General features: G+C 40.6%; 1 protein-coding gene across 1 annotated transcript in view; it reads right to left on the minus strand.

The window, feature by feature from the left end:
• Positions 1 to 4,173: 4,173 nt before the first annotated feature.
• Positions 4,174 to 13,339, minus strand: part of LOC130285312 (uromodulin-like) — a 62,722-nt gene continuing 53,556 nt past the window's right edge. The window contains exons 13-16 of the mRNA XM_056536668.1: positions 8,980 to 9,054; positions 7,341 to 7,430; positions 5,640 to 5,748; positions 4,174 to 4,340 (exon numbers count right to left, since the gene is read on the minus strand). Of these exons, the coding sequence (XP_056392643.1) occupies positions 4,174 to 4,340; positions 5,640 to 5,748; positions 7,341 to 7,430; positions 8,980 to 9,054 (441 nt within the window). The remainder of the gene's footprint in view (positions 4,341 to 5,639; positions 5,749 to 7,340; positions 7,431 to 8,979; positions 9,055 to 13,339) is intronic.

Here is a 13,339-nt window from a genome sequence, read left to right on the forward strand (position 1 = left end):
TCTAGTAGATCGTCCTCATTGAATAGTGGAGATGAAACCATAGCAAAAGATACTTCTGTGGGGGAGGGAACAGCATATGACAGAGGAAATGGGAGGACAGAGACTGCTCCAGGGCCATGCCAACTGAGGGTTGTGTCTGAGGAACCCACCGACTGTTGACTGGGTTGTCAGATTTCATCTGTGATTAAGTGGATGACCGGGTTAATGATTCGATGACGGCAGATGGGTTGCTGGTCGAGACACGACTGCTAGCAGATACAGGGAGCTCAGGCCTCTCACGTCGACTCCTGCTGCCACTCGCCCCTAGTCTGCTGCAACCTCTTTCTGAAGGATTTAGGCCTCTGACACTCCTCTGTGCATGTCCTAGCACTTCTCTGCCTGACATACTTAATGAGTACATGAGGGGAGTACAATACGCTCCACTATGCTTAAAACAGTATTTGTCTACAACACCAGCAGATGTGTACTTTTGCCTGGCCTTTCACAGTATCGAGGCCCTTAAGATTTAAATAAGGAACAAAATGGCACACCACTTAGAAGTACATATGTGGTATACAGTTATGAGGGGAGGACAATGCGCTCCAGTACACTTAATACAGTATTTTTCTACAACACCAGCAGGTGTGTACTTTTGCCTGGCCTTTCACAGTATCTAGGCCCTTAAAGAGGTATTCCAGGAATGTTGTTTTATTTGAATATTCTACAGGGGCTGTAGAGGTAGTGTAGTTCTTAAAATAGTGTCTGTACCTGTGTGTGACAGTTTTCTCACACTTCTGTAAATTTCACCCCAATATTTATTTTAACAGCATATGAAATCACTGTTGTCTCAAATTCTTCCCAGGTTGCAATGCAGCTGAGACCTGACCTCACTAGTCAGCTGATGACAGGGAGTCTGTCTGCTTCAATGGGTGGAGCGATCGCTTAGTGGGAGAGAGATCAGTCTGCAACTAATGCAACAGCTGTATGCACCCTGATTAAAAACCACAGGTCTTTTGAATCGATGCAGCTCATTTATGTTTCAATGGGTGGGGCGACTGATGTGTGGGAGGGAGGAAAATGGAATTATGGGATTTGTAGGCAAAATAAAAAAAAATCAAACAGGAAATACCAGTTCACAAAAAGCTAGCCACATGGTTATCTCACAACATAGCCGTTTAGTCTCAAGACAAGCGCAGATCCTTCCAAAGCATGTTCATTACTGTCTGCCAGGTATGTGCTAAAATTACCTTATGGTGGATAATCCCTTTAATACTTAAACAGGAACAAAATAGTACACCACTTAGATGTACGTATGTGGTATGCACTAATGAGGGGAGGACAATGAGCTGCAGTACACTTAAAACAGTATTTTTCTACAACACCAGCAGGTGTGTAATTTTGGCTGGCCTTTCACAGTATCTAGGTCCTTAAAGGGGTACACCGCCCCTAGATATCTTATCCCCTATCCAAAGGATAGGGGATAAGATGTCAAATCGCCGGGGTCCCGCTGCTGGGAACCCCGGGGATCGCTGCTGCAGCACCCCGCTATCATTACTGCGCAGAGCGAGATCGCTCTGCATGTAATGACGGGTAATACAGGGGCCGGAGCATCGTTACGTCACGGCTCCGCTCCTCGTGAAATCACGGCCTGCTCCCGTCAATGCAAGTCTATGGGAGGGGGCGTGGCGGTCGTCACGCCCCCTGCCAAAGACTTACATTAAGGGGACGGGCCGTGATGTCATGAGGGGCGGAGCCATGATGTCATGCTGCTCCGGCCCCTGTATCACCCGTCATTACGCACAGAGCGAACTCTGGGGACCGCGGCGATCTAACATCTTATCCCCTATCCTTTGGATAGGGGATAAGATGCCAGGGGCGGAGTACCCCTTTAAGACTTTAAGAGGAACAAAATGGTAGACCCCTTAGATGTACTTAGGTGGTATGCACTTATGATGGGAGGACAATGCGCTCCAGTACGTTTAAAACTGTATTTGTCTACAACAGCAGCAGGTGTGTACTTTTGGCTGGTCTTTCACAGTATCTAAGCCCTTAAGACTTTAACAGAAACAAAAATTACACCACTTAGATGTACGTATGTGGTATGCACTTATGAGGGGAGTACAATGCACTCCAGTACGATTAAAACAGTATTTGTCTACAACACCAGCAGGTGTGAACTTTTGCCTGGCCTTTTACAGGTCTATGCCCTTAAGACTTTAACAGGAACAAAATGGTACACCACTTAGATGTAGGCACAGGTTACACTTACAATATGCTTTTAGTGCACTGCTCACCCTAACTGGCTGGCTACTTTTAGCTTTTCAGTTGTGGTACATACCAGTGCTGCAGCACACCGTCGCTGTGTACTACACTCAAAATTGTACTTTCTCTCTCAATCTCATTCCCTTCCCTATCAGTGCTTCTAGACTGGATTTGGGCTTGAGGTGAATCACTGCTGTAAAAATGCTTTTCTGTGCAACACACACTGCTATCGGCCCCTCTCTCTCTCTCTGCAATAAATGGCTGAAGGGACTGGCTGATTATATAGGGCTGTGACATCACAGGAGTTGCTGGCTGCTGATAGGCTGCTTGCTGCATGTGATTAGGAGGTCATCTCGCTGACCCTTGTTCCTGCCTTCCCAGGATTCCTTTTAGTTGCCCTGGAGCCTGGACCGCACTAAATGGAGTTTAATGAAGGGATTTGCGCAATCGAATCGCAGCGATATTCGCATTAGTTGTGAGTCAAATTTTTCCTCAAATTCGTAACAAATTCGGATTCGTCAGATTTGATTTGCTCATCCCTATTCTATACAAATAGATTAAGAAATTTGAAAAGTTGAACTTTATATACCCGCATTTATAATAGAAACGTTTGAGTTTCCAATACTGTTTAAGGAGTAAGGAAGTACCCAGACGACAGTTGTATTTTGATGCCACCTATTGGTCATAACTAAAACTGCAGGTTTTGCTTTAAAGCGAGAAAACTGGTTTACATTTTTTCACAATGTGTTTCTTCAGTGTAATAGGTGTATGTTAATTTACTTTTTATTATACATTGTCCTCAATTGTGTGTGTGTGTGGGGGGGGGGAGTCTGAGGCCTTTTTTCATTGGGATCACTGCTGCCCTGTCATTAGGGTCAGGCTACAGCATAGTGGCTCAGTGGCTAGCACTGTTGCCATGGTTCAAATCCTGACAGGGACAACATCTGTAAGGGTACATTCACATCGTGATTTTGCAATACAGTACGGTATACAACCGTATAGAAAACGTGTTTTTTTTTTTTTTACCGTACACAAAACTGCAGTCTACTAATGTTTTGTTTCCTGTTTAAAAACCATATATAAACCATATACATTACTTTTTTACAAAGTCCATAAAAAAAAGGATGGGTCTACAGTGGGATATGGTTTTTGGGATGTCTTTTTTTCTTGCACATGTTAAACCAAACCAATTTTCCTTGGAATTTCAAGAAAACAATATGACATTTTTTTGCAAGAAAGTGTTAAGAAAAAAACATATACCGGTACTTTTTTTTTTGTTGCAAAAACTGATGCAACCAGACTTCTACATTTTAAAAGGCATACAGTTTAAAGCCCTCATTCGTTCTGGCTAGAGAGAGAGCAGACACTGTGTGGTCCCTAATCAGCGTTACTGACAATTCAGATCAGCACAGGGGAAATCCATTGACCTCAAGCCCGCATCACTGCAGGCAGGCAGAGTTTAGAAGTGGTTTCATAGTCTGCCAATTGAGATCATCACAGGAAGCACTCCCCATTAAAAGACTACAAGCAACCATTGAGACGCCACATCCAGACTCTGTCATTGTGCCGCTCTGTGGCAGTAATTCTAATTGCGACGCCTGTAATATGCATGTTATACTGAATAACAGTATTATTTAACGACCCCATCACACTACCTATGCGTGTTACGGCAAGGCAAAGTGTTCTACACCCCTATTGAGGCTTTCTGTAGCCCGGAAATAGCCATTTTTTAATAGCGATTCCCCACAAATAAACCCGGATTGAACCAAATTTTTTCGGAAAATTCGTCGAATCGGCCGAATCGAATTTTTGAAAAATTCGCCCATTTCTACTCAAGGGCATACAGGACACCCTTTTGCATTAGGTACCAGACAGCAAGTGCACTAAAGTCAGTTGCATGTGCAGCAGCTCTACAATGTTTTAAAAGTACCCCTAGTACTTCTCCAATATACGCATGTACAAAGCTGGCCCTAAAGCTTGGACAAATAGCTTAGATCGTAGAAGAAAGAAGGCCCAGAAAAGAGCAATAGTCAGCAGCTCAAGCAGAATATCAGTGACTGGAGATGAACGACAGACAGCAAGAAGAACAGACAGCAGCCCTGTTTAAGGAACAAACAAAGATTCAAGTTTAAGGTCCAATATTTTTTATTTTGATTAATTTATATATAGATCATAAAAATGTTTCTTACTGCAAGTAAAAAAGATATATGAAATTTGTTTATTGTTAATCCCATGCATAAAGTAGCATCATTGTTATCGTCAGCCAATACATGCAAAGTATACATAATAATAAAGTATATCATCAGTCTGTGCAAAACCGAAGAAACTATGAAAGTGTCATGTCACAAAAATGCTTATACATGTTACTCTTTAGGTCATGCAGATTCTTTGCATTTCTTTTTTTTTTGTCTAGCTTCTGTATTTAGCTTGCAAATCCCTATGATCTCCTGCTCACTCATTCTTACATCCACTGCTCAGGAAGGGGAGTGTTCAAGGCAAGCACTGAGCCTGCCCACAGTCATCCTGCATTCACTTCCTCCCTTAGTATTATGTGCTGTGCTAAGTCTCTTCATCCAATCACTGCAAGCTCTGTAACCCCCTCCTCTCTGTTTTCAGACAAGAGTCTTATTGACAGAACAGGGGTGAGCACAAAGGATTACTAGTCCCGCCCTCACTTTCTAGACTTTGTCCCTCCCTATGCTTTAGCTGAGACAAAGATAATGCTGTAGCCGGACAGAATTGTGTTTTGGATAGTATGGGGACCCTTAGTGGTCTTTTTTTATGATCCATGATTAAAAGTATATTAGAAGGTTAAAGTTTTGCCATTTTGTACAAAGTATAAAACATTTCTTGATCCTGACGGTGCTTATTTAAAAACCAGATGTGTAATCCAATGGAAAAGAAGTAGTGTCAGAAGAGGCCATGGTGTCTGTCTTCCTGAAAAAGACAAGAAAAGGCCAATCACTACAGCTACAGAACATGGGAAGTACATAGAGCACATTAAGGATGACAAAATATAGACTTACTGAAAGCAAGCGACAATTGGAAAAGGTCTGTATAAAGAAAAAACACACATTATAAGTATATTATATATTTTGTATGTCATTAACTTTAGGCTTCGTTTACATCTGTGGCCCCTTTATGGCTTTTTTTCAACAAAACAACTGAAATATCATTATTATTGTTGTGTGTTATCCTGCAATAACATAAAGTGTCCAGTAGATGGTGGACTGCACAGGCAGATGAACTGAGCAGTGACTAAAGCTGGGGTAGGAAGACTTTTATAGAAATGTGCTCATGGCCATCTGAGATTTTTTTCAGGTCCAACAGTGCAAGCGAGCAAGCAGAGAGAGAAGACACAAAGGGAAAGCCTGTGATGGATCCTGGTTAAATAGTACCTGCAGAAGCTGAGAGAATTCCTCTAGTCAACTGAACAAGATCCAGTGCTTTTAGCAGGAAAGCCTCTATGAGCATTGAAGATAACTTGAAGCTGCCCTGATTTAGAGCCTGTGTAAGGAAAAACCTGAAACCCTTCTTCCTTGTATCACAGTAAGGCACCCTGAACTCACATCAACAACATACTGATAATTGACCTTGAAATCCATTTGTGGACATTTAGAGAGTGTCAGCCTACTCCAAGTAATACCCTGGAGCAGAACTTTTTCTGGGCTCCATCTATTCAATGTGCACCAACTGAAGGTTGGTGCTAGGGCAGCTAGGGCAAAAATAAGGGAAGACCTTGCATTTGTCTAAAAATAAGGGAAGACCTTGCATTTGTCCGATTTTGTGCTATACTATACCTTACTGTTTGCTATGTTATGTATGGTTGTTTTCATTTATGCAGTACAAAGTTGGTTTCAAGTAAACTTTTTTTAGTCTTTTTTTAATCACATATATATATATATATATATATATATTCTCCCTCCCCCCTTCCACCCCAACCAACCCCCCCTCATTCCTGCGTACAATGCCAAATATAGGGGCACAGTCTCAGAAGGACATAAATAACCGTACAGCTTCCCCCACCCCATATCTCTTCCCCTTGTGTAAACCTCCATCCAGTTATCCATTTTAATATTTCATCTCACCGCATTCCAATATCTCCCTCTCAACTGTTCCACTCCAATCTGTCCTTCTGACTCAGCACCCCTTCACATCTCACAAGTTTAATCACACAAAAAAAATGTTTTCTCTACCTCTCCTCCCCCTCCCCTCTCACGATATAACCTTCAATCCTCCTCATGTTATTATACCATTCAACACAACTAGAGCTCCTAGGGGAAATCCAATTTTTAACAATCAGTAAACGGGCATAGAATAACATTCTTATGCATTTTTTTTTTCATTTTACTAGCATTAATACCTGATTCATCGCCCAAAAATGCTAGAAATGGGGAGAACTCCATACATACCCCAATTATCTCTTCAATTATACAGTATATTTATTTCCAATAATTGACAATCTACGGGCAACTCCATAATAAATGTATATGTCCTGATTTCTCTATATTACATCTATTACAATTACTTTCTTCCCTGATACCTATCCTTTCCAGGAAGCAGGGTGAGTAATAAAGTCTATGCACAATATTAAATTGTATTAACCTATTATTCAAATTTGGAGACACTAAATGGATGTTCTTCTGTACTGTATCCTATTTCATCTCTTTAAGAGAACCAATCTCCTCTTCCCACTTCTGAAAACTATTATGTGTTAGTTTATTTTTTTCCAAATTTGACAAAGCTGTATACACATACGAAATATGTTTTTTTATTTATTTTGCCGTCCATTATTTTATTTATAATCTCAGGGTATACAGAATATATACATCCTCCATTACTAATAAACTCCATAAAAGCTTTTTTTATGCCGATATACTTCAACCATCCTCCCTCCTTTAGATTAAATTCTTCTTTCTGTTCGGTCCAGTTTTTAAATTTACCTCCCCCCCCCCCCCCCATACTTCTTCTATCCTAACACAATCAGTATTATTAAACACATTTATCTTTCCTAGCCCACTTATTTTGGGAATATTCAAATTATCCAACAATGGTGCCCTATCCATTACTCCCTTTTTATCCATCTCTTTCCTAAATACCTTCCATGTTTTAACCAAACTTTTAGCCATCAACATCTTCCTCCATTTACCGTCTTCTAACTTCCCCGATTCCAACAACTGGAATATGTCCTTAAAATATTACACAAAATCAAAGAAAGCTATTTTTTTCCCCATTCAATCAAGAAATAGATTTGACCTGCCAAGAAATACCTATATATATCCGGAAAATCTAGACCTCCATTCTCCTTTTTTTTTTTTTTACACAAATACTCCAGTTTAATTCTTGTTCTTTTTCTGCCCCAAATCAATGAATTGAAAATTGAGATAAGATTGACAATATTTCTCAACAACCTCATCTCGCACCAGATTGGTGCAGATCCAAATACATACAGAATCTTTGGCATCAAGATTGACTTGATCAATATAATTTTTTCCACTCTTGATAAATTTAAATCATTCCACATGTTTGCCTTTTTTTTTTTCCATTTCCTTAATTCATTTTAGGGGATTTAGCTGATGGTATTTTCCTATCTCGCTTGATATATTTTTTTGGGTCTTCGAGGAACATCAAAATATCGTCTGCATACATTGTGATCTTATTCCCTCTCCCCCCTGCTCCAAAACCCGCTATTATCGCATCTTTTCTTATACTCTCTGCCAGCGGTTCTATGACCATTGCAAATAGCAGGGGGGAGAGAGAACAACACTGCCTATACCCTCTCGTCAATCCAAGTCCTTTGGAGCTCATACCATCTATATTTATTTTCCCAGTGGCTATATAATACATCAACTTAATAATTTGTATTAATTCTGGTATGATCCTCTGTATTTTGTTAGCCAAAGCCTTTGTTAGAATTTTTATATCTATATTGAACAATGATATGGGTCTATACGATTCTATTTCTTTCTTTTTTTTATCTGGTTTTAACAATAGTATCATATTAGCCTCACTCATTGAGTTTGGCAATACCCCTATTTCTGAAGAGTTACTTATAACCCTAACCAAGGCCGGGATAAGTATTTCCCTATACCTCCGATAGATTTCAAAGGGGAACCAGTCCCCTCCTGGGGACGTGTTTCCCTTAATTGTTTCCAGGGCTCTATATAATTTGTTAGCGGACCATTAAGTTCTGCTAATTCCTCCTCTGGAATTGTGGGCAACTCTATTCCGTCCACATAGTCTTTTCATTCCTCCTGACTGAAATCTGACTCGGTTTTATACAATAACTCAAAATATCAATCAAATTCCTGCAGTATGCTATCTGGGTCACTCTGTATCACCCCTTTTCTGTCTTTGATAGCATAAATACTTCTATTCCCTTGTTGATTATTAATTAAGGCCATTCATCTTTTATTAGGTTTCCCCACACCTATAAATCTCTGATTACCTTTCTTTCTACTCTTCTCATTTAGATATGTTTCTATTTTTTCTTGTTCCTCTTCCCAATCCCTTTTATTCTTATCTGAGCTATTTATTATAAATGTTTCCTCTGCTTTTTTTTTACTGCATCCATAAAATTTTCTTCCCTCTTATGAAATTTTTTTTTTTTTTTTTTTTTCCCCCAATTGCATGTAATAGTTCCCCTCGTAAAAACGCTTTACCGGTTTCCCACACGATTTGATCTAACGCTGTATCCCAATTCCTGTCAAAGAATTTATTTAACTGTTTTTTTATTACCTTGTTATGCAAAAGCTCAAACCAGTATGCATTAATTCTACATGTGTTTACTAAATTTCCCATTTCCGTATCGATCTTGATAAATAACGGGGAATGATCAGAGATACACATAACACAGAAATTAATCTTTCTAATCTTTAAACTCCATGATTGATCACATATTTATGCGGGACATTGCTTTACTCATTTTATTCCAACACAAATATACATATTTCCCTGGATTTCGAGCTCTCCATATATCTATTAGTCCTACTTCATCGCAAAACTTCTTCAGAGGTGTTTGCCCAAAAACCTTTCTTCATTTCCCATTCTTAACCTATCAACATTTCTGTTCATCACACAATTTATATCCCCTTGAATAAATAACGGGCATCCCCTCTTTCCTTGCCAAAACCTAATTACAACTTTGAGAACATCGGATGTGTACGGCGGAAAAATATATACAAATGCCAAAGGGCATACTAATTTCTTCAATTTCCCATGTAATATTACATATCTTCCTTTTGTGTCAATTAGTTTGTCAGATAATTCCCATTTAACCTTACTGTGTATCATAACTGTGACCCCTCTTGAACATGTGGTGAAAAAAGAGTGATAATAGTGTGAAAAAATAAATGTTTAATTCGTTGTGAGGTTTCTTTCATTAAATGTGTTTCAAGTAAACAAATTATATCCGGTAATTATTATTATTTTTTTTAAATAATATCTCCTATCGCTACTCTTTTGTGTTTATACCCCAAACCCCTTACATTCCCTACCATTATGCTCGTACACATCCTATCTTCTTTTTTTCGTCATTTTTCCCCTCCAGAAGGTAGAGAGCAAGAGAAAAAAAAAATGCACATGGCACAGGACTTCCCATTTCTTAGCCCCCAACTCCCCCCCTCCCCTGATTGACCTGTCCCAACCTCTGACAAGTCCCTATCTTAACATGTACCCAGCCCCCCACCCCCCCCCCCACCCCCATCCCATTGTTAAGTTCTGCATGGTTGTTTTAATTTATGCAGTACAAAGTTGGTTTCAAGTTAGCTTTTTTTTGGTTTATAAGTTTTTTTAAAGATATTCTTAATGGGACCCCACATTCATACCCCAGATGACCTGTTGGGTGGAGCACTGCCACTGAGGAGGCTCAGGATCAGCCTGCTGAGTGTAGAAAGGTAACAAGGGTAAGGCAGGGAAATACTGTGGGTGGACTTAACCAAAATACTGTTAGGCCCTGTTCCCGTGGTTGAAAATGCGCAGAATTTCCACCTATAAAATACAGGCAGATTTTCTGCAAATTTGCTAGATTGACTCAGGGCCGCTCAGAAATCTGTATAGATGGCAATGCATTTCAAAGCGGAATCCACAGAAATATTTAATCAGTTCAATGTTTTTGTGGAAACTGAAATTGTAACTTTCTGCCGTGTGCACCGTGCAGCAGAATCCCATTCAAATCAATGGGACTTTGCTGCTGCAGAATCTCAGAGCTGAATATTCCAGCAAAATTCAGCTCAGAAATTCCATTGTGTAAAAGCAGCCTTAGTTATCTTTCATTATGATTGTGATGTAATGTGAATGGAGTTTTACCCACCTAGAGAACAATTGAATATGAGCTTGAAGATAACAATAAAACCAGACAACATAGGTACATGTAAACAATAAGTATAAGCAGAAGTGTTCTGATATATGGTCTATATTTATATCCGACATCACAGACTTGACCCAATATTGTATTATGTGTATTAAGCTATGGTCACACAGTGTATTTTCTGTCTCCCTGATGAAGTCTGAATATTATAATTTTACCATTACAAATTATAGGCCCGAATTCGAGAACAAAGACTTTGTCATCATGTAGAGCTCTTCTTGCCTGTGGTCCAGAGCAAATCTGTAAAATAAATTAAAGCATACCTGTCAGATCCCACAAAAAAAAAAAAAAAAAAATTAATACGTTACTCAGTACCTAATCCTGATCATAATTTTAGGCCTCTGTCACCTGATTGCTCTGTCTGCTCATGCAGCCTTGTCCATGAGTCATCCCTTGTCCATGACTCACAGACAAGCCTGATGCTGCTGTAGGTATGGGGACCCCTATTGGTGGGATTTTCAGGAGTTGTTTTCTGACAGTGCCAATTTAAAGAGATAAAAATATATCTTCATAGCAAGTTGCAATGAAAAAAATCCATACTTAAAGGGGTACTCCACCCCTGGCATCTTATCCCCTATCCAAAGGATAGGGGATAAGATGTTAGATCGCCGCGGTCCCGCTGCTGGGGACCCCGGCGATCGCCACTGCGGCACCCTGCCATCATTACTGCACAGAGCGAGTTCGCGCTGTGCGTAATGACGGACGATACAGGGGCCGGAGCAGCGTGATGTCATGGCTCCGCCCCTCATTACATCACGGCCCGTTCCCTTAATACAAGTTTATGGCAGGGGGCGTGATGACCGGCACGCCCCCTCCCATAGACCTGTATTGACGGGGGCGGGCCGTGACGTCACGAGGGGTGGAGCCGTGACGTAACGATGCTCTGGTCCCTGTATTGCCCCTTTGGATAGGGGATAAGATGTCTAGGGGCGGAGTACCCCTTTAAAGGATAAAATCACATTCAAAAGGTTGTCTCACCATGACAGCCACTTTTTATAGTTATGTCAACTTAGTGAGTTTCTGTTATCTCTGGGAGAAGCACAAGGTGATAATTCAATATACCTGCAGTAAATGAGTCATAGTCAGTGGTCTCCAAACTGTGGCGCTCCAGAAGATTCAAAGCTACAATTCCCAGCATCCCCGGACAGCCGTTGGCTGTCTGGACATGCTGGGAGTTGTAGTTTTGAAATATCTGGAGGGTCACAGTTCCTTGTGGATGAGGCCATGAATGACCAACAATGTAATACATGGATGGGCCAGGTGTGCCAGAGAAAAAGATGCTGTTTACGGCTGCTCTTTAAACCCTTAAGAACCAAGCCCATTTTCACCTTAAAGGGGTACTCCACCCCTAGCATCTTATCCCCTATCCAAAGGATAGGGGATAAGATGACAGATCGCGGGGGTCCCGCTGCTTGGGACCCTGGGATCTCTGCTGCAGCGCCCCGCTATCATCTATCATTACTGCACAGAGCAAACTCGCTCTGTGCGTAATGTCCGGTGATACAGAGGCCGGAGCATTGTGACATCCCGGCCCCGCCCCCTCATGATGTCACGGCCCGCCCTGCAATACAAGTCTATGGGAGGGGGCGTGGTGGCCATCACGCCCCCTCCCATAGACTTGTATTGAAGGGGCGGGCAGAGACATCGTGAGGGGGCGGAGCTGTGAGGGGGCGGAGTGAGTTTGCTATGTGCAGTAATGATAGCGGGGCACTGCAGCTGAGATCCCGGGGGTCCCAGTGGTGGGACCCCCACAATCTGACATCTTATCCCCTATCCTTTAAAATCCCAAGCATTCTTTGCACATCTGACCACTGTCACTTTAAGCATTAAAAACTCTAGGATGCTTTTGCTTTTCATTCTGATTCCAAGATAGTTTTTTTTGCGACATATTCTACTTTATGCTAGTTGTACATTTTTGTCGATACTTGCATCATTTCTTGCTGAAAAATGCAAAAATTTTATAAAAATTTTAAAATTTAGCTTTTTCTTTTTTACTTTGAAACCCTCTGCTTATAAGGAAAATGGACATCCCAAATAAATTATATATTGATTCACATATACAACATGTCTACTTTATGTTTGCATCATAAGGTTGACATGTTTTTACTTCTGGAAGACATCAGAGGGCTTTCAAAGTTTAGCAGTAATTTTCCAATTTTTCACAAAATTTACAAAATCTGAATTTTTAAGGGACCAGTTCAGTTTTGATGTGGATTTGAAGGGCCTTCATATTAGAAATACCACATAATAAAAATTGCACCCCTCAAAGTATTCAAAATGACATTCAGAAAGTGTGTTAACCTTTTAGGTGTTTCACAGGAATAGCAGCAAAGTGAAGGAGAAAATTCAAAATCTTCCTTTTTTTACGCTTGCATGTTCTTGTAGACCAAGATTTTACATTTTTACAAGGGGTAAAAGGATAGAATCCCCCTAAAAATTTGTGACCCACTTTCTCTGAATAAGGAAATACCTCATATGTGAATGTCAAGTGCTCTGTGGGTGCTCTAGAGGGCTCAGAAGGGAGGGAGCGAAAATGGGATTTTGGAGAGTGAGTTTTTCTGAAATGGTTTTTGGGGGGCATGTCCCATTTAGGAAGACCCTATGGTGCCAGAATAGCAAAAAACTCCCCACATGGCATACTATTTTGGAAACTATACTCCTCAAGGAACATAACAAGGGGTCCAGTGAGGCTTAATACCCCACAGGTGTTTGACGACTTTTAGTTAAAAT

Source organism: Hyla sarda, chromosome 8 (genome assembly GCF_029499605.1).
Source record: "Hyla sarda isolate aHylSar1 chromosome 8, aHylSar1.hap1, whole genome shotgun sequence".
NCBI classification, from domain to species: domain Eukaryota; kingdom Metazoa; phylum Chordata; class Amphibia; order Anura; family Hylidae; genus Hyla; species Hyla sarda.